Consider the following 21,159-nt stretch of genomic DNA (forward strand, 5'->3'; position numbering starts at 1 on the left):
TTTTCTAAGTTACAGATACTCCAGGTTGACTTGTACGCTCTTTTGAGTTTGAAGAACTTGCCTCATAGCTTCTGCTTTAGTGTTGGGATGTTTAAGTGGTACTTTGTATTAACGTGTAAGTAATAAAAGCTGTAGTGAGGGCTGCGGGAGGCGGTGCACGCCTTTCATCCCAACACTGGGTAGGCAAAGGAGGTGGTACTCTGTGAGTTCAAGACCAGCCTGGTTTATACAGCTGGTTCCAGGACAGCCAAGGCTACACAAAGAAACCCCGTACAAAAGCTATAAGTGAGTATACCATAAAAGTAATTAAATCATAGAAATATGTAAAAATGATCTGCTTTCTAAATATTCTTTCTTAGACTATATTATTACTTGTAATGTGTTTTGAAAAACTGTTATGAATTCAAATCAAGTCTTAAATATTGAATCTTTTTGAGCTGTTAATACTACCCTTCTCAGTCAACTCAGTGAGTTGAGATTCCTGGGAACCTAGCAAGGAATTTGGAGAGAGGGTCTGATTGGAGGGGCTGCAAGGATTCAGGAAGAAACTCAAAGCCACAGACCTAAGTGTGCTTAACATGGGTGACACTATGAAGATATGAGGTTGAGAATTCTGTTAATAAAGTGAAGCTTTAGCAAACGCTTGTATTACCTGGAAGAGAGGAGGCGAGAGTAGAGAAGGCCTCTGCTCAGAGCAGTAAAGGAGACATACCCTGGAGTAGGCTGGTAGGGCCGTCCGCGGTAGCACACAGTGTAAAGAGGTCTGAAGTGGGGAGCACAGTGCCAGCGATGTGTTGTTTGGTGGCTGTGGAGAGCTGGCTCATCAGAAAGTGGTGAAGCAGAGAGACCAGATATGGGGATAGTATCTGCACTGTGGGAGGTCTCGGGCACACATTTACCTCTGCTGGTTTTTAAGTTCTGGCAGGACTGACACATCCTTACTGCACACAGCAAACGTCCAGCTAAGAGCTCTGTACACCTGAGTGGTACCCCGCTACTCCAGAGGTGGCCTCTTGACTCTGGCTAAGGGGAGAGGCCAGCTGTCCTGTTAAAGGGCTATCGGGAATGTGTTCCCCTTTTAATGAATTCTTTATGCGTAGTCTAACTGTCAGTGGCTAGACCACAGTATAAGACCTTGTCTGTAGGAATCCTTCACAGTCTGCTTTTCTCCAGGTAAAATCCTGAAGGATTTGCTAATGCGCTGTTTTGCTATGTTTAGAAGCAGAGCACACAACCTCTCCTCGCTGCCCAGGGTTTACTCTAGCTGGTCTCCCACAGCCTTGCTTTAGGGACAGCAAATGTTCGTTTTGAATGAAGGAAATTCCACTTCCTAAGCTTTCATTGTCTTTTTATTTCCCCACCTCTAGGATCAGAATTCAGGCCGTCAATGAGATTGGAGTCGGACCATTTAGTCAGTTCATTAAAGCAAAAACTCGGCCATTGCCACCCTTGCCTCCTAGACTGGAGTGTGCTGCATCTGGTCCTCAGAGCCTGAAGCTCAAGTGGGGAGACAGTAACTCCAGGACGCATGCCGCTGGTGACCTGGTGTACACGCTGCAGTTGGAGGACCGGAGCAAGAGGTGAGCGGGGCGCATGCATTCCTGGCACGTCCAACTTTGCTGTTCGTCTCATACTCGTCTTCCTCTGAAACCCCTCCTCCTTGTTTACAGAAGGCTCTTGCATATTACTCAGCAGTATACCCTGTTCTTCCTCTGGAGTTCTTACGCGTTTGAAACATCCCCATCTCCCGACATGACAACAGATGCACGTTTTTCCCTTTATAAGGGCCGATGATGGAGAGAAATTATCAAAAGAGAAAATTGTCAGATTCAAGTCCCCACTGTCTAATAACATTATATTAGTCATAAGTGCCGAGGAAAATGGGACCTGGGAGAAATGGTACCTCTTTAAATATTCAGTAACCATCGGGACAAACATGTTTACCAATCTGGAATTGCTGTGGGTGATGTACAGATGGGGAATGTACTCTGCAACTATGGGTGCTGTGATATCAAATTAACCAGAGCAAATAAGAGATTTGTTTCTTCTAAGACTTCCTGCCCACAGGACACTTGGAGATGTTGAAATCAAATTCAGGTTTTCACATCATACTTACTTAACATAGCTTTATCTCCTCAGAAAATGGCCAATCAGAAGACCGAAGTTAGTGGTCACAGAATATTCTACTAGCAAAGGTTCTGATCAGAATCAGGCAGAAGGGAGGACTATCATAAAACCAAGGCAGTGATGAACTATTAGCTGTGTTGAACTTGTCGACAGTATGGCACGATGTCAGTATACAGATGTGTTGGTCCACATCACAGCTGCCATGGGGCGTACGTATGCCACAGGTTGGACGCTCCTGAGTTAGAGTGGATGTTCCTGGAAGCGTGGAAGAGGTTGTCCCTGTTGTATCCCTGTCTGTAGGACCACATTCTGTTCCAGTGCATGGGGTTTCCTCTCCCATACATTCTTGGCCCACTGCTCTGCAGTCAGGAGGTTAGACTGAGTTTACTGCCGTGGAGCTCTGTTGACCTTGAGTGGAAACCAAGATCTGGAGAAGTAGCCATACCCTGGGTTCTGTGGAAATAATGTCAGGGCCAGAGACAACGGGATAGGCAGTGAGTGGGTGCTTAGCTGAGGAAAAGCAATCAAGCAAAGGCCAAAGAAACCCTGAGAAATCCAGGGCAAATACTGTCCTGTGTGTCTACTGTGCAAGGTTCCAGGGGGAGTCTGGGAAAAGCACCCCTATGCCTCTGCCAACTAGAGACCACGTCTGCTAAGAAGAAAGAAATGTGTAAAGATGTGGTAAAGTTCCAGAGACCACAGTGCCTCTTTAGGCCTTCCTGTTCTGTTCTGAATGTCCTCACACAGCCTTCCTATCCACTGGAGACACGCGAACAGAAGATAGGGTGTAGGAACTGGTGTGGAGACTGAAAGCGAGGTCTTGGCCTTCAGCACAGTTAGCTCTACCAGAGGGTGGTAGCATCAAAACAAATAAACAAAAACCAGGAGAGAGTTACAGCTGTCTTGTTGACATCTGAATGGAAACAAATACAATATTCATAGAAAGAGGGGAAGAGGAAGGGAGAATGCACAAGTACATATCATTAACTCATAGAAAACCCTAGAATTTAGTGCCATGGGGAAAAATGTTCTGAGAGTTTGGACCATGTGCACACAGACCACACATTTGAACTTGGCTTGCCTTTCTAGGAAGATCAGGTGGAAAGAAAATAAAGCAGCCATTGTCCTGCTGGAGGCATTACCAGCACCAAAGCACAGGGACAGCGAGCTTGATTTGAAAAGTTCACTGGAGATCAAAATTATCTTTTATATGCAAAAGCATTCATCCTGTTGAATATGTTTCTTTGGATCTGTTTTTAATGGGTCATTATTCTACCTTGAAAGAAGTTCTCAGCCACAGAGGACTAGCAAAATCATGCATTCTGAACTAACAGAAGTCATGATATGTGTAAGGGATATTTCCAAATCTTAACGTTTTTTCTTCCAGGCCTTTGCATCTGTTGACAATAGAAAGAACCTTTTGGGGGATATTGTGTAGTTCTCCAAAAACATAGCACAGAAGGGCTGGACCCTGCGCTGTACTGCTCCATAAACCTGGAGAACCTGGGAAGCAGGGAGACTCCCTTTTCTTCTGTAGTTCTGCCCTGGTGGGACAGCCACCCAAGGAGTACTTTGTGGAGACTGTGCAGATGGTGGTCAACAGTGGCTCCTCAGCACAGAGCAAACACTGTAGAAGCATCTGTACAGAGGAGTGTGGCTCGCATGAGACACCTCCATACGACAGACAAGACTGCAGAATCTGGGACTCATGCATGCTTGCTCCTTTGACAGAAGAGGTGGGGGAAGGAAGGAGGCAGAGAGATGCTAAGGCTTGCCTTGTTCATCAAATAAATCACTTGCCTAAACAGAACTGGCAATTTAAGAAATTTGACCATTAGGAACGATATTTTTCTTAATTTTTTGAGCTGGAGTCCACATTTATCCTTTCTAAATTAAATTTGTCAGTGCTCTCAGAAAGTTATTAAAGTGATGTGAGTCCTGGGCATAATACATTCTTATTCTATTTGTGGAATCGTTTTCCTGGGATTTAACAGGATGAGGACAGCCTGACTTCAGTTTGAAGATGACCTTCCTTAGTGTCTGAAAGTGAACGCTCGTGAATGGTCCAAGCCTTTAATGCCAGCTCTTGACTCAGCATCAAGGACAAAACGCTGGACTTGAATATGTCACAGTTCAGTTAGCTTAATGTCTGTCCGTCCTTCCTTCCTTCCTTCCTTCCTTCCTTCCTTCCTCCCTCTCTCCCTCTCTTCCTCCCTCCCTCTCTCTCTCTTCGAGATGGTTCCATGTATCCCAGGCTGACTTTCAATTCACTGTGTAGCCAGGATGAGCCTACACTTTTGATGTTCCTGCCTCAATCTTTCATGAGCTGAGATTATAGGCATGCACACCACACTTGATTTTATGCAATACTGGGGTGGTGGAGGCATGAGGATCCGAAGAGCTCACTATCCAGCAAATCTAGCCTTCTCAGGTCCAAGTGGCAGGCCCTGTGGCAAAGAAAGGTTGACAGCTACCCTAAGGACAACACCACTGTTGACTTCTGGCTTCCACATGTGCCCACCCACACACCTGTAGTGATACACACACACATGTGCACGAGATGACCCAGGGATTCAAATACATATTTTAAGCTTTCTGAAGGAAAATTCTGTGTATTGAGAACATGCAAAGAACATGCCAAGCACTAGGAGCTTTGTTTACATTTAGTTCTCTGACTAAGAAGTGAAATATGCTAGTATATCCCCCTCCCTCTCCCTCCCTCCCTCTCTCCCTTCTTCCCCCTCCCTCCCTCCCTCCCTCCCTCCCTCCTTCTTTCCCTCTCCATTTGAGCTCCTTTCCTACAAACAGAAGGAAATGAACAAGCCAGCATGGCCCAAAGCTTTGCCTCAGGGTAACTACATCAAGAATTCTTACAGCCCAGCTGACTGAGTTCATTCCATTTTCATTAGGACGTGTATTTCCTAAGACTTCAGGGCCATGTTCATGGAGAAGCATTGCAATCATGCTTCTCTCCAGAGGGCTAAGTTTATGCCTAGTGTTTGATTATGGTTATTCAACTAGCAGAATGTTTTCTTGAGTTGCCACCGTGTGCTCGGCCTCATGAGGTATGTGGCAGATTTGGAAGAGCTGATCTTGCTGAGAAAATGAATTAGCATTAAACAGTGAACAGACAGTACAAGAGATTTTAATTTCAACAGAAAAGCAAAAATTAGATTAGTTTGGCCTTGCGGTGATTAGGTCTATTATTCTTAACAGATCCAGCATAGAAAATCTGAATGGTTCTGGTTTCCATGTTACATGAGAAAAATACACACGCTGAGCAAATATTCTCATAAAGCCAAGTTTCCCTGATGCACTCGCTAGAGTAGCAACATCAGCTCGTAGGCTGAGGTCATAGCGCTGTCCTGACACTTCGGAAGATGCATTTGTCTGTGTTTATGAAATGAAATGGTGCCTGGTCTAATGGAATTGGAGCTGGTGTTGAGCCCAAATTCATCGGGCCATGCTCTTGGTAATTGTGCCCAGGACTGCAACAGGAGGGCTGTAAATTCCAGGAATGTGTTTACGGTTAATCTGCTGCTCGGGTTTTGTTCAGACAGCCAGTGTTTTTCAACGTGAGGCTCCAGGGAGATTAGACAGGGGAGAGGCATCTAGTGGAATGAATAGTCACGACTTGCTCTCCCCATCAGGATCTGTTACTGTGACACTTCCCCGGCAGCCAGGGACTAGGAACTGTGGGATGCTTCCAGTGTCGGTAGCTACTGACTGTTACCAAAAACAAAACAAAACAAAACAAAAACAAACAAGCAAAAAAAAAAAAAAACCCTGCATCTTCAAGGTTTCTTTGAACTCCAGAAGAATACACTGTAAGGAACTAATGAAAGGGACTAGAGAGCATGACCGACCCGTCTCAGTAGTCTCTGCTACAGACCTGACTCTGGCTCCATTCTCACACTGCAGTGCTGTTATAAATGACTGCTGGGAGATTCAGAGCCAGCCGTGCGCTCCCCATTCCTTCCCGCCCCCTGCACTTCCGGTCCATATGATCATCCTCCGCGGGAAATGGCTTGTGTCTCGACTCCCACCATCAGACCTCTGTCCTAACCCTAGGCCTGTCCCTGACTTTTCAGATGAGCAGAGATGTACGCCTCGACTGGTTTTTGCCTGCGATTTCCAGGCTACGAAGTACACATAGTGATGCCTGGGACTCTAGTCCTTAATTCATAGAGGAAAAATATTTTAGAGACATTTTAGTTCTTAGGATAAAATCATAAAGATTCATCCTAAAAAATAAAAATGTTTTGCTAACTTGCTCAACTTCAAGCCAAATGCCTTGGACCAATCAGGGCAGAAGGGTGGTAAAGGAACTATTTGATATCTGATTGGATCCAAAGTCAAATCCAGATAATGCATTTTACCTCTGACCTGCTTTATAAATAAATAGAAGGAAAATCAATTGCATTTTCCTGCACTGAAGCAAGACCACTGCAGCAGAAGTGGACAGACATCTGGAAAGCTCTGGGCCCCGTGTCCTCAGCGGCAAGACTCATTCCATGTATTGGGAACCCACATAGAAAACTGGGGGTGTCGAGTATCTCAGAAGAACCTTAAAGGTGGGGGAGGGTGCCTTCTATGAATGCAAATGAATGGGGAAAGGGACTTGCTATGAGTGCCAATGAATTTCTATTTTTAATATATCAGTGTCTATATAGATATAAATGCAGGCAAAACACCAATGCACGTAAAACAAAAAAAATGTTGGGTGTGGAGTAATAAAGAAAGAGCAGCCTGCTTTCCGGGCATTCCTGACTCCTCCCACTGGGAGCTATAGGCTGCCAAGACCCAGCTTGCCCTCCCAGGGGGACTGATGGTCCCAGGTTGGCCTCTTGAGGCTCCCTGATTCTGCCTTCACTACAGGCACGATGCTTCAACATTACACCACCAGCAGTTAGCACCCCAGGTTAATGGCTTCCAACCATCCTCACCCTGCAATCACTTTCTCTACCCTAACTAATTCAGCCTTTCTCAAAAATGTGGGTAATGCTGTCTCCGAACCTAAGGACGTGCATTAATAACACATTTGTCAATCTGCCATTACTATTAGCCCTTCCTGCGATGCTTTTTAATAAGTCGGAGTACCAGTTAAGTGCATGAGCAATACAAGAATGGACCAAATAGTCTAGAGTCAGCAAGTTTCGATGGTTTTGAGAATTATATGTGTTCTACTTACTCAGTTTGGAACGTAGTATTAAGTCAGATTACTGGACTTGCTTCAGTAAGTTTCGTAGAGACTGCGAGTGCTTCTATCTAGGTACGTGATTAGACCTTGACACAAATGTGTGTCAAACGTCTTTTCTAAAGGAAATACCATCCTTGGTGTGTGGCAGGGCTGGAAACAGTTCTACAGACAAACACTGAGCTTGCAGGTCACCATAATGGAGATTTAACAGTGTCGCTTCTGAGACCATGACTTCCATTTGTGATACAATTAAGGGCAATTACTCCCGCTGGCGATTCTGGCCCAGGTGAAGCTGAGTTAATAAGTAGCCATTTGCCTCTGCATTAGCAGGGGTGTCTTCATTAAGGCAGTAATGTGTTGAGTGTGCTAAGTAGGTTGCCATGGCTATCTGTGGGTTTCAACCTGGGCTCTGGCTTTCCTTGAAATGGAGGATGTTCAGCCTTCAATAAAAAACACTTCCTCCTGATCAAAACATGCAGAGCAGTAAGTGAACCTCCCAGGGCTCCGGAACTCCATTTCAAAGGCTGGTGCGTGCCTGGATGGGCTACACTGAGTATTGGCTAACAGGGTTTGGTCTGTCCGTCTCTCACTGCCCGTGGATCCACCCCACCCTCCCACCTAGGACTATTTCACACAGAACCTCCAGAACTTCCTGCCCCCACACAGGGCCAGCACCTCAGTGTGATTCTCATTCAACCCCAGAGCCCAGCACACATCAGGCTGCTAAGAATGACTGCTAAATAATTGTAAGAATTCTCCTCCCTGAGCCCAACAAGCTCGGGTCAGACATTTGGAATGATGGTTCTGTCACTTGGTGCCTTACAGTCGTTTCTGAAGACAGTGGGATTCCTTGACTGCTGAGGGAGCTCTGGGTACCAGTAGCCAAGCATGGCCTGTGTGAGCAAAGCCCCTGGAATCTGGAGTTTCTCAGTGTTGGTTCTCAGGGTGTTCCTGGGCCAGTGATGTTTAGGTACTGGAGATCTTTTGGAAAAATTGCATTGTTTTTTCAGAATCATACAGTTATTAGGTGATAAAAGTCAATGTATAGATCTAGGTAGTCCAGTTTCACTGGGGGAGGAGTTAAATTTTCAAGATATGCTGAGAAAATACCTAAAGTACGAGGCATTGTTTCTAATTCACACTTTATGTAATTACGTTGCATAGTAATAATAAGAGCAGGAAGATGGCTCGGTCGGAAGGTGTACCTGCTGAGCACACCTGCATAGAGGTGAGCTTGAGAGCCGTAGGTACAGAATTAAGGAGTGTGCTTCGGTCACACACGCAAATAGTAAATTAAGATTTTTAAAAATATTTTAATTTAGCAGAAATATAAAATAATTTCAGACCAAATGGTAGAAGAAACCAGAATCTGCCAGCAAAAACTGCCCAGATGGCCCGTGCCATTTTATATGTTACTTCATTTACCCTGGTGATAATTTCTGTCTTTTGTGTATTTTCTCCAAGATACATAATCATAAATGTCTTTTTGCCAGCTTGGGAAAGGGCTTCATGAGGTCTTGTATAAATAAAGATCAACATTTAAAGGATTTAAACTTCTGTTATTTGAAAAATCTGAGTAAATAGACCTCTTATTTATCAAGTGACCATTGAACAGTAACTTCATTGCCAAGTAAATAATACGTGGGTTACCACTAACCACAATGAAACACTTGAAAAGTCTGCTTTTGTTAGTAAATAAAAACATGCATGACTAATGTTTCTGGAACTTGGTTCTGCTCTTCGCGTGTGCTTTACCATGTGTTTTCTTTTATACAAGCATTCCTTGAACATTGAACTGAACCATTACATAGCAACCGGTCCCTTCAGGTGGTGCGAGGCATTTATCAAGCTAGCCCTGATCTTTCCATGAGTCTGCCTCAGAATTTATCACCACAAGGAACTCAGGTGACTAATGGATTCTGCTCCTCTTTCTGTCCAGGTTTGTTTCCATCTACAGAGGACCCAGCCACACCTACAAGGTCCAGAGACTGACGGAGTCCACCTGCTACTCCTTCAGAATCCAGGCAGCAAGCGAGGCAGGGGAGGGACCTTTCTCAGAAACTTACACCTTCAGCACAACCAAAAGTGTCCCTCCCACCCTCAAAGGTGTGTGGAAGTAGACCTGCACTGTCCTGGGAGGGGAAGGATGTACTGACGTCACACCTGCAAAGTTCAGGTCTGACCTTAAATGCATTCTGAATATCTCTAATAACAAAATGAAATCAGAATTTCTCAAAAAAAAAAAAAGCTGTGTGGTAGGTTATCTGGAGTAAATGCCTACATGGACAGTCTACTGTATTCTATATGCATGTTTATTGCAAATAATATAGTAGTATAATATATAAAGATATTCTAATTTCCAAACATAACAGACAGGGAGTTGATGTGAATGACAGCTTTTGTGTTAGTGAGTGAGAGGTGGCTTAAGACCGATTGCCTTCTTTCCCGAAGACATTCAGAGGTTAGTACTAGCATGTGTAAGTGGATTCACGAGATAAAGGAGGGTGTTGAGTGTTTATTTGGGAACACTCACGAACAACAAGGTAGAGAATCACCGTGGTGGCCTGCTCTGTGGGCGGTGGGAACTGTGATCAGGTCCCCAACCACCACCCAAGAAAGCGAGTGAGCCCCTCCTCTCTCTTAAAAGTGATCATGTCCACAGACTGAAGGCCACACCCTTAAGTCCAGTACCCCCCAAAGCTGTTGGCTGAATGAGTTTCCACAATACTTACCCCTTCTGTCTAAATAAGCAGGGACAGAGAATACTTCCCTTTATAGATTGGCATTCATCTCTCTGTGATTTTAGTGCCTGGAAATTAGAGCCTGATTCGGGCAACACCAGCACTTCCTGTGGGCACATACCCACTCCATAGAGGGCACTGTTGAAAACCTATGGCAGTGACCATCAGTGTTTCTCCAGAGGTTTTCCCTTGGAGGAATCAGGTCCTGCAGAAGCGCCAAGACAGCAAATATCTAAATCTCCCATCTTTCTCAAGGAGGGTAGATAGAGACACTCCTGCTGTGCCGAGGCTCCAAGTCTGCCATGTCCCTAGTCACAGAATTGTGGATGAGTCAGTGCCAGACTTGCATGGGAGGACTCGTGGTGACAAGAGCCTTGTCCCTATCACCAGGCGTCACGTTCTCACACAAGTCCCTGGAACTTCTCCTCCGACAAAACAGCATTGTCCAGTGATCCTGCTGGTGGTGTGTGCTGCAGGCAGGGTACTGACTTTGGAGGCAGTCCCTCTGTATGTGTCCCTAGGACGGCTTCCACATGAAGGAGTTGAGGCCCCTACATCCGGGACATAGTCGGTTACAGGAAGGAGGGGCTATCAGAACAGGCTCTTAGGCTCTGCCAGGTTTGTTGTAACTACTTCCAGGATTGCTTCATGGCATGTGCCTTCAACCTGCTCCCCACCCCACAGGCACCTTGGCCACTTCTCTGTGTCATGTGCCCTTTATATATACTTTATTTCCACATCCCTAAAGTACCTGGCACATGAAAAGTGCTATAAACCTTGTGAAGGTGATCAACAGCCATGGGAGGGAGGGGGGAAGGTAGGGGGTAGATGGATGGATAGATAGATAGATAGATAGATAGATAGATAGATAGATAGATAGATAGATGATAGGTAGGTAGATGGATAATAGGTAGATGGATGGATAGATACATGGATGATAGGTAGGTAGATGGATGGATAGATAGATGGATGATAGGTAGATCAATAGATAGATGGATAAATAAGTGCACTGAGACCCAGGCCAGCAACTCGTTAATGAGCTAGTGAGAAGATGTGCCGTGAACGGGCCTCCTGGTCCTGGAGTAACCTCCCTTTCGTGAGGGTTACCTAGTAGGGTTCGCAGGAAGCTGAACAATAAAGCTCCCTCTCAGGGTGGACACAAGCACTGTCGCATTCTCCCAGGCTGAGTGCTGGGAATGGGACCACTCACGTGACTTGGGTGTGGTTCTGTATTGCAGCACCTCGAGTGACACAGTTAGAAGGAAACTCGTGTGAAATCTTATGGGAGACGGTACCCCCGATGAAAGGCGATCCTGTTAATTACATCCTGCAGGTACTGGTCGGAAGAGAATCTGAGTACAAACAGGTAAGACCCAGTGTCCGTGCATGCGCCATTCTTCTGCGTCAGGCTGGCTGCGAGCCCTGAGCACAGCCCTGATTGATGCAGGGAGCTGCGGGTTTGTTAGGAGTCGGTGGTTGAGACGGGCTTATATTGTTTACGTTTCCTTCCCTATCTGTGGTGTTCTTCCTATCTTCCTAGTTCCCCGGGCATAAACTTGAGGGGATTCAAGGGGTGTGTTTGTTTAGCAGTGTAAAATCTGCACGAATCAGTTTTCGTGTGATTGGAAGCTGAAGTGGCCCCAGAGAGGAAGGCATCTTAACCTACCCTTCAAATTCCGGGTCCTCTCTGCCTGTTACAGAAGTGACGGTGAAAGGGTGAGGGGGGTGACCTGACTCACGCTCTGGGCTGATTCTTGTCAGCCTTTATTATGCATATCCATCACATGGAGACCTTTTAGGGTCCAGATTCTGATTCGAGATGGCTCCTGGTGACATGGCCATGTGTTGTGTCAGAGTAAATAGATCACAGTCAAACCTATTCAACAGAAAACATGAATTTGGTTTTACTGTTTCTCATACCTCGTGATCCTTAATACCTTACAGAATAATGCCTTATTGGGTCACTGACAGTACTGAGTTCAGCCCCCTGGAAGACAGACTGCTTGGGTGGAACTGGGATGTGATTGTTTATTCCATCAGGGAAGTAAGATCCGTCTTCACTTGGCACTCTCCATAATCCATTTGTATTGAACTCATAAGGTGAAGATCAGTGTTGCCTGTCCTGGGAAGTGCTGGCATTGTTTATAAAGGCTGCTGCTTTTAGCCTTTGAGTCTTCAAATGCACACACGAGAGGAAAATCTGATTCAGCATGTCGCTTAAAGTGCTTGCTGCTGTTTTGTGTGATAATTTTTAAAATTCTTGTAAACAAAATGTGCTTAAAATGTCAAAGAAGTTATTGGACATGTTGATACATTTTGTTACTATGAGTATCAGATAGGCTGAATATTTTAACCACATCTTGCACAAGCTTTATCTTTAGCCTGACATCTGCCAGTATTGATTCCTCTGAGCCAATGACGTCACCAAGACCTCCATCATACCCCTCACAAGGGAGCAAAGTCCTGGGCTTCTCTTCAGCTTCCTGTTCCCTTCTCATCCTGTTGCCATCTCAGAAGCGATCAGGTCACACGTGCCATTGCTCAGCTTAGCAGAAAGGAGTTCTCTCCAGCTCGCTCTAGTTAAGCCTTGGCCATCTCGCTCTTGTTTGACACTGAACAGCAGTTCGTTTCTCAGCCGGACCTTCATCACATGTTCGCTGCTATGGTTTTAAAACCTTTTGTTCCATGTACCATGCTTTTCCACGTATTCTTGGAAAAAACGTTCTGTTCTCAGTGCACACTGGGTGCTGCTTGGCAGAGGAAGGGCAGCACTGTGTGCTCAGTTTCTGCGCGTCCACCGTTGTCAGAGTGAAGACTAATCTCTGCAGGAATTTAGATTTGATCAGGTTAGCCTTTCTCAGGCCACCGTTCAGTGTTAAGTCCTGATGTGATGTGTACTCATATACTTACCATAGAATATTCTCTTACCATCAATGGTATAACGGTTATTGATTATCAAGAATGTGGCATTTCAGGACCGCTTCCGTCAGTAGAGATGCCCACATAGTTCCTACCTTTACCAAGAAGTGAGTAAGGGCAGTCGTGACATGAGAAGCCTCAGCTGACACAGCTCATCAGGGACAGTTAGTACTGGGTCTGGGAATTTCGTTGTTTTTCTTTTCTTTTTCTTTCCCGATTCAGTAACCATTCTCTTGCTGTGGTGTTCTGAGTATTGCCTTTCCTTGTCCTGACAGGAGAGGGAATGAAGGCCATTTGTATAATGTGTGGGATAATAGACAAGCAGGCTTTGAATTCATAGCAGCAAAGCCAAAGCAGATGGGATGTAATTGTTCCTGCGCAGCAGCCCAGCCAAGCCAGGACCCTCATGCTGCACTGCATAGACCCCATTACAGTGCTAATCACACCACCCGCTAATAGGAGCGCTCGCTGATTGAATTTGTTTTCTGATCTGGCACATACTCGGGCACTCGGCAAGTGCATCCTGCATGCATGGAAGAGGCAGGATCCAGGGAGCTGGTAATTTACACCTGCAGTGTGAGTTTGCTTTGTAACAGGAAGAATAGTGATGCTGATCCCACTGGACAGGCGGGTCCGATGCCTTTCCTGTCTTGAGTTTGTTTTGGTTCTAGCATCCTTTGGTTCAGTTCCTCTTTGCTACCATCATGATGTGGCAGGCAGCCTGTTTTAAGGACTACATAGGCATGCCTTAATGAGCTACCAAATCCTTTCTGGCACTTCACTCCACATTCAATTGCATGTATATGTCTGTCTTTCGGCCACTTAAACATTCCAAGCTCAAAGTGGTTTTCAAGAATCGTAATCTTTTTTCCATGGCATTACTACAAAGCGTTCCTGAAAGGGTGAAGATTTCTCTAGATACATGCAGTTCACTTTCGCACACCACACAAAAGATACCTCTTCAGGCGTCAGTAGTCTTTACCAAAAAATACTGAATATAAGCATTGAAGATAAGGAAAGAGTTGACAAATTATAAGAAACTATTTCCTGTTAATTATAGCTCAGATTCATTGCAGTTGGGAAACCTCCAAGGCATTAGAAATTCTGTGGAGCCCACCTTTGGTGAGTTGGCACGTCTCTGTATGTTGACAGCACTGGGGTAGATACCGATCCTTCATGTTCTCGCCAGGGGCTTGGTGAGGAAGCATCTTCTGTTGATTTTAAAGTCATTTTAAAGCAGATTCCAGAGCCAGCATGTCTCAGTGACTTTGAACACATAACTTAACTGCAAAGCTGTTTTAATCACCTCAAGTTTTCCATGTTTCAAATCCAAAGCAAGAACAAAATAGATCAAAGTAGAAATCTTTCCAAGCTATCATTTATTTTACTAATTTTTAAGTTTACAGTTTCATATTCATATCTCATAAAAACCACTTCCCCTAAACTAGAACAATGCTTGTATAAACATCTACTTGAAATGTCCCATAATCTGTATTTGTTCGATCTCCTGAGTGCAGGTACCGAGCCCAGGTTGCAGCTTCTAGCTGCTTTGTGTTGTGGAGGTGTCTCAGCAGAAGACGTTCACACGAGTGCACGGACAGGTTGCAGTGGACACCCAGCACCCTTGCTGTGCCTGTCTGCTGAGCAGCATAGGTGCTCAGCCACCCCTGCCCCTCCCAGGAGAGGTTACAGGACAGCAGGCTCCCTCTTGAGTCAGGATGTCTGAGGACACGCCTGCCTCCCATGGTCCTAGGATTTGGGAGAATTAGTTCATTTTGCTAAGCCTCCGTTACTAACCCAGCAACTCGACTGTTCCAGTGTGACTCACGTCGGTCCACTCGTGACAGGGAAACATGTGGCCAAACCATGAAGGAGAGGCAGCATTCGAGCAAACCCAGCAGTCCAGCTCGGTGCCTCTCTCCAGAAGCTGCCGCTTAAGGGATTTCAGCCATGCAGCTTGTTAATCGGAAGTAAAACTCTTGCATTCCTCACTTCACTGTAAACACTTCAAAATGAGTTTAAAATATGGCACCAAATCGAGAACAAAAATAACTTTATAAAAAATAAATATTCCACATCTATCCTTACTTTCACCATATTATGATTGATGACTTCAATAAGAAAATCTTAAATGGAGTGTCACCTCCTAAATTGAGTTGAGGCAGGAGAAGAGGCCCATAATGAGGGCCCTGTCAGAGCAAAGGGATAAGAGGCATGACCAGCCAGTGCCACCTGTGTGGCATCTCAGGGTCCCTTGGGAAATCACCCTGCACAGGCACAGCCTGAGGCCCTAGCGACTTTATGGCAACTCATAAGAACTGCTGGCGTTGGTGCCCACAGACAGGCCCCACACACCAAGTCAGCGTCTTTGCGCTTTCCTTCAGCTGATCGCTGCAGGTGCTGTAGACGATCCTCTAAAGTTCCCAGCAGGGGAGATACAGGGTCAGCTAGGAAGGGGTCAGTTAGTGCAGGTTTCTTAAATCACTCATTAGCCAAACATTACCGATTTGATTTAGTTGCAGCCCCCCCCCATCTGTATTTGCTAAACCTAATACAATCCATTAATTTTCATATAATTTTAATGTATTGTTTCCTTGACATTTTCTAAGAATGGATACCACACAAATGACTCTTCCTCAGCCTCCTGTTAGCTCAGCTGATTCAAAATGTGATCATTTCTAAGAAAACCGACTTTCAAGTTTATGAAATAGTCAGCCTCTCCGAGATTGCATTAAAGGTCTAAGAGGCAGGACATATTTCAGAATCCCAGGTCCTTAATGGGAGAGAGCAGACTGGTTTTGCTCATAGACTACTAAAAGAAACCCCTCTATCAGTTGCATGTATTTGTTTGTGTTTGGTTTGGTGGGTTTGTGAGTTAGCTAGCTAGCTAGCTAGTTAGTTAGTTAGTTAGTTAGTTAGTTAGTTAGTTAGTTTGAGACAGCCTATCACTATGTAACTCTGGTGTCTGGAACTGGCTATGTAGATCATCAGACTGGCCTCAGACTCACAGAGATTCTCCCACCTGCCTCTGCCTCCTGACTGGATAGAATTAAAGGCATGTGGTACCACACCTAACTTCATTATTCATTTTTTTTTATGTTGAACTGCATCAAAGAATCTCTTCAGATAGGCAAGCACAAAACTGCCATGAAGTAGATTTTCAAAGCACATAGCGTTCGTTTCTTTTTTGTGAACATTTGGGTTTAGGGATTTGGGGATTTTTTGTTTTCTTTTGTTTTTGATATCATGGGGTTTTTTTTGTGTAGATCTAAGGATTGAAGTTTTCAGTTTTTCTTAGATCTAATACTGAAAAAGTAGAAAGACTGTGTCTCAAAGCAGGTCTACTATAAGTCTTACCATGGGAAAGACTTAAGACCATGCACTTCCAGCACCAGGGCTCGGTGCCAGCCTGTCCTGCTGCTCCCACCCTCCCTAGTTCCTACATGCTCAGCACTATAGGGGCGCCAATGGTATCTCCTACCCATGGTACTCTGTACCCTTTGACGTGTGTCGACGGCTCTTCTGTGCAGAGATACATGGGCCTTCTGCTCTGGTCTGTAGGCTCTGTGTGTGTGTGTGTGTATGTGTGAATTTATACCACAGACAAATGAAGATTCAGAGCTAGAAGTCAATGCGGTACTTACCTGGGCTGGGGTACCATGACTGGGCTGTGTCTCATGTGTGACTGGGCTGCATCATCATGTGTGAGCTGCAGATAGGTGAGCCAGGGACAGATGACAGCCAGGAATAAGATGCATCACAAGCACACAAATTTTCTTAATAATATGAGAGAGTTAGGGAAGGTGGTTTTTTGTTTTGCTTTGTCTTTTGTGACTTGACTACATAGTTCTTATGTGTGAACTTCATAGATAACACGTCACAATGTCAGAAGATTAGATGTGCCTGACAGCCAATTGTCAGAAAGAGAGAGAGAGAGAGACAGGCGGTGCTTTGTCACCAGCATCAGCGGTTACTGCTTCGTTGTAAGCAGTGTTGAGTCTGGAGATGACAGCCAGAGCTGTGTGATGAGCCTCTTCTAATAGCGATCTGCACTATAGAAATGTAGCTCTGTGTATCTGGATTACTTAACACGTTAGCTGCATCCACTTCTGGAAAAGTCACTGGATTTTATATTGCACTTTGTTCCAGGTAAGTTCCCGGGGTGATTTCATAAGAACATTGCTGTTGTTAAGGGTTTATCTGAACAGGTATCCATAAGGCTCCAGGAGTGCAGGATATTTCCTGTGGCAGCCACAATGTTCTGACTTGCTCATCTACAACTTTTTCTTTTTCTGAAGGTGTACAAGGGAGAAGAAGCCACATTCCAGATCTCAGGCCTCCAGAACAACACAGACTACAGGTTCCGTGTGTGCGCGTGCCGCCGCTGTGTGGACACCTCCCAGGAGCTCAGTGGAGCTTTCAGCCCCTCTGTGGCCTTTGTGTTACAACGACGCGAGGTCATGCTTACAGGAGACATGGGGAGCATGGACGATCCCAAAATGAAGGGCATGATGCCTACTGATGAACAGTTTGCTGCCCTCATTGTGCTTGGCTTCGCAACCTTGTCCATTTTATTTGCCTTTATATTACAGTACTTCTTAATGAAGTAGACCTGCAGACTAAAGGTATGAATGGGGCACCACCCATTGAATACATATTTACTCAGAGCCTTCCCTTTCAGCCTTGTTGTCCTTTGATTTATATACTTCTCTTGTTTTACAGATTTAGCTAGGAGAAACAGTCGGTGTTTGGCTGCACCTATTTGAGATGCAAAAGTAGGAAGAGGTTAAACTGGATTAAAAAAAAATAAAGAAATAAATAAGAGGAGAGGAGAGCAGCAGGAAAGCACCAGCCACCAAGAGACAGTGTGCCCAGTGAGCGCAGTGTGCCCCGTGAGCGCAGTGTGCCCAGTAAGCGCGGTGTGCCCAGTAAGCACAGTGTGCGCAGTGTGCCCAGTGAGCGCCGTGTGCCCCGTGAGCACAGTGTGCCCGGTGTGCCCAGTGAGCGCCGTGTGCCCAGTGAGCGCAGTGAGCTTATGTTTTCAAGCTTTCCAGTATGCTTCTATTCTGTTTCCACTGAAGTCTTTCACGAGCCTTTGATTTTTTTGTGTGTTCCAGTTTAGTAATTTATATTCACAGTCTACATCTGTAAACAGAATCACAGTGTATGGAGTTCAGGGCTGGGGTTTGCTGTTGTCAGAGTCCTGCCACACAAGAACATACAGAACATGTGTGCCTTCGGCTGAGGCCACCCAGACCATCTGTCATCACTCAGTTCTTAACTGTGTAGCTCACTTAAGTCAAACTGTGTACTTTAATCTAAATGTGTTACTACTCTGTATCCCTTATCATTTTAACACTATGAGTTGCCTGTCTAAGAAATCACATAACCAAATGCACCTATCAGTGATGGAGCATTGTAGATTTCCACGTCGGTCCATAGCAGTAACTTTAAGAGGGCATTGTGCAATAGTTAGTTTTCCTGTTCAGCTACTTTAAAAGCTGCTTTAACTTGCCTGTCTGTCTGTGTATATAACTACTTCTAATCACTAGAGTTATTATATTCTGTTGTGTTTGACCAGAACTACGTGATGAGAACTCATGGCAGTCGAATGCCTCACAATTGTGGGCTGTCTTCTTACATGTTGGTCCATTAGTTTTGAAAGATTTGTCTTTGGCTATCCCTTGGGGTATCAGTAAAGTGAATGAAGTCCAGTACCTGATTTCAGCGCCCGTAAGACTAATGTAGCGTAGACACAAGTCTTACTGATAAAGCCCACAAGGGAACCATCTACACTGCCCTGTTTCTGGGGGCTCCATCCGGCCACATGTAGAGAGGGAGTGGTAAGCGGCTGGAAGTACAATGTGTTTGTGGCCAAAGAGCCTCCAAGATTCTCTCCCTGGATCTGTCAGTAACTTGCTTTGTGACCTCTCTGTGCCTGTTTTTCCATGCATGAGAAATCAAGTCAAATCAAATGGGGATTCAGTATCTGTAAGTGCTTTGAGATCTTAGATCCAGCGGTGCTATTGGAGTACAAATGTTATCGCGCACATTCATTTAGAGTCATGATAATCAGTTCTAACCCAAAGTCATTGGATTACTCATATGAAGTCCACAATGTTCGAGTACCTCAGGGACACTTAAGAGTTGGAGGTGCAACTGTATTCCAAAAGGGTGCGACAGACACAGCCGATCCCCTGTTACTGGTTTTTTGTATATTTTTGATCCTTGGTTTTTCTTGATCATAGCTGTTTTGTGCTTGGTCTATGTTGTCTATGCAGTAAGTACCCTGTACTAGCTTATAATATTCCCATACCAAAGTCATGGGGAAACCAACATTATTTTGTTTTGGGTTTATTTATACTATATTCTGCATACAGTACTTTAAATGCCAATTACAGTGCAATCTTTATTTATTGTAAAAATTTTTAAATGTACTTATGTACTAATTTGCCCTCATAGCATGTTATATTTTGTGTGTTTTATACTTTTGTAATTTTAAGTCAGTTTGTTCCTTGGCAGCATCTGTAGTATTAACCTTCTGACATTTCCTTGTGTTTTTAAAGATAAGAAGAGCATCTAACTCATTAAATGCCAAAAATCCCATTATCAGTGATTGAAAGGTTTACATGTACCCAGAAAACCGTAATCATCTCTCGAGAGTGCTAAGATCAATACATTACTGTGTGCCTATATCAATGTAGTTCAGTACTAGAGAGCTCTGTATTTTGTTATTGACTATAATAATTAGTGTAATTACACTTGTAAACTGATGGTATCAAGGTAAATATATTTTTGCCAAAGTTCTGGCCTTCAGAAACTCATCATTTCATCGAAGCGTGTCATCTGACCCACTGTGACATTACATCTGCATTTTCCGAGACAGGTGTAAGCAGGAGAGAGCAAACTCAGCGGGATCACCTTTAGAGCTATTTGTGGGGCGAGTCTTTTTTTGAAACACTTCAGCACTGCTGCTGTAGAGAATTCTCTGAACTGGTTGAACGGTTTTAAAGGCAACAATGCTTCCAGCCAAAGTCTCTGAGCATCTGATCTTCTGGAGATTCCGTGCCCCGTGGCCATCAGGGAGCTGAAGTGTGTGACTCTCGAGCAGACAGCACTTTATTCTATTGCTCTCCATTATTTGTTTTCATTATAATCTCTTCAGTCAGGAAATTACTCCTCTACATGGCACTATTTTCTATCGCAAGTCTGTATATGTGCTATGGATATATAGCTATATATATATATATTGTCATTACAAAGGAACAGTAAGATGAAGTGTTCTATTAATCTCCTTCTGCCCTTGACCAAGCGTAGGAGTGGCTTTCCCATGCTCTGAGGCTTCTCTGTATGTCACATGCATCCCTGACACAAGAAATTCCAGTCATCTGAAGCAAACTGCCCTTTGTCCTCAAAGAAAATGTTTAACAAGAAAACTTTTTTAAAGGCTATTTTGCATATTTTCTGCCTTGTTTTTATCAAACTTCAGATGTTGACATTTTTTAACCCTGTTTCTTCGGCTACAATCACTCAGTATTTGTGTCAAAATTGAAAAGTGCCCTCATAGAATGTGTCTGAATGTTATCCTTGCACAATTGTTTAAATTGAAAGGCGAAATGTTTTACCTCACTGTTGGACATACATTCCAAGCTTTTCGACTTTAGGAGAAAAAAAAATAATCATATGTTTTCTTGTCTTGTAAATTTTAGATTATTTCATATACATTATATTAAAACTGCCATATCAATTTTAATGTATAGATTTTGCAAATACTATGCTATATGTAATACCTAACTGTATCTGTAGTGTATATGTAATATATTTATGCCCAATAAATGTTTTAATTCTTTCTGACTTAAGTAGGGTTCTTCAGCTTTGAATAGGGTTACAGTTTAAGTGTCTTGAGCAGCCATGCAGGTGACGTCGTACATGATGCTTGCTCTTGCCTGTCTCATGATATTTGAGGTCTTGAAGGAGCACCCCCTTCAATTTCATCAATGCTATTCCAAAGTAACTCAAATTCCAGGCTACTTCTTTACTCAGTCTCTGTGTATAGTTAGTTATTAGCTTGATACTTTATCTGTTGCTGAAAGTCAGGCATGCAGGTCTCCCTGTGTTAATCATTACTGGGTATTTCCTGTCCCATGATGCACTCTTACAGTTTTAAACTCC

General features: G+C 44.2%; 1 protein-coding gene across 4 annotated transcripts in view; it reads left to right on the forward strand.

Annotated features, from left to right (window-relative positions):
* The window catches only part of Fndc3b (fibronectin type III domain containing 3B), a 288,258-nt gene extending 267,417 nt beyond the window's left edge, over positions 1–20,841 (forward strand). For 3 of the 4 annotated variants that reach the window (XM_041659165.1, XM_041659167.1, XM_041659168.1), the window contains exons 23-26: positions 1,368–1,580; positions 9,267–9,433; positions 11,307–11,434; positions 17,286–20,841. In XM_041659165.1, the coding sequence (XP_041515099.1) occupies positions 1,368–1,580; positions 9,267–9,433; positions 11,307–11,434; positions 17,286–17,597 (820 nt within the window). In that variant the 3' untranslated portion in view covers positions 17,598–20,841. The remainder of the gene's footprint in view (positions 1–1,367; positions 1,581–9,266; positions 9,434–11,306; positions 11,435–17,285) is intronic. The other variant, XM_041659169.1, reaches the window with a different exon arrangement.
* The last annotated feature ends 318 nt before the right edge of the window (positions 20,842–21,159 follow it).

This window comes from Microtus oregoni, unplaced genomic scaffold (genome assembly GCF_018167655.1).
Source record: "Microtus oregoni isolate MIOR12 unplaced genomic scaffold, Mior012 000010F_ref0000083, whole genome shotgun sequence".
Classification (NCBI taxonomy): domain Eukaryota; kingdom Metazoa; phylum Chordata; class Mammalia; order Rodentia; family Cricetidae; genus Microtus; species Microtus oregoni.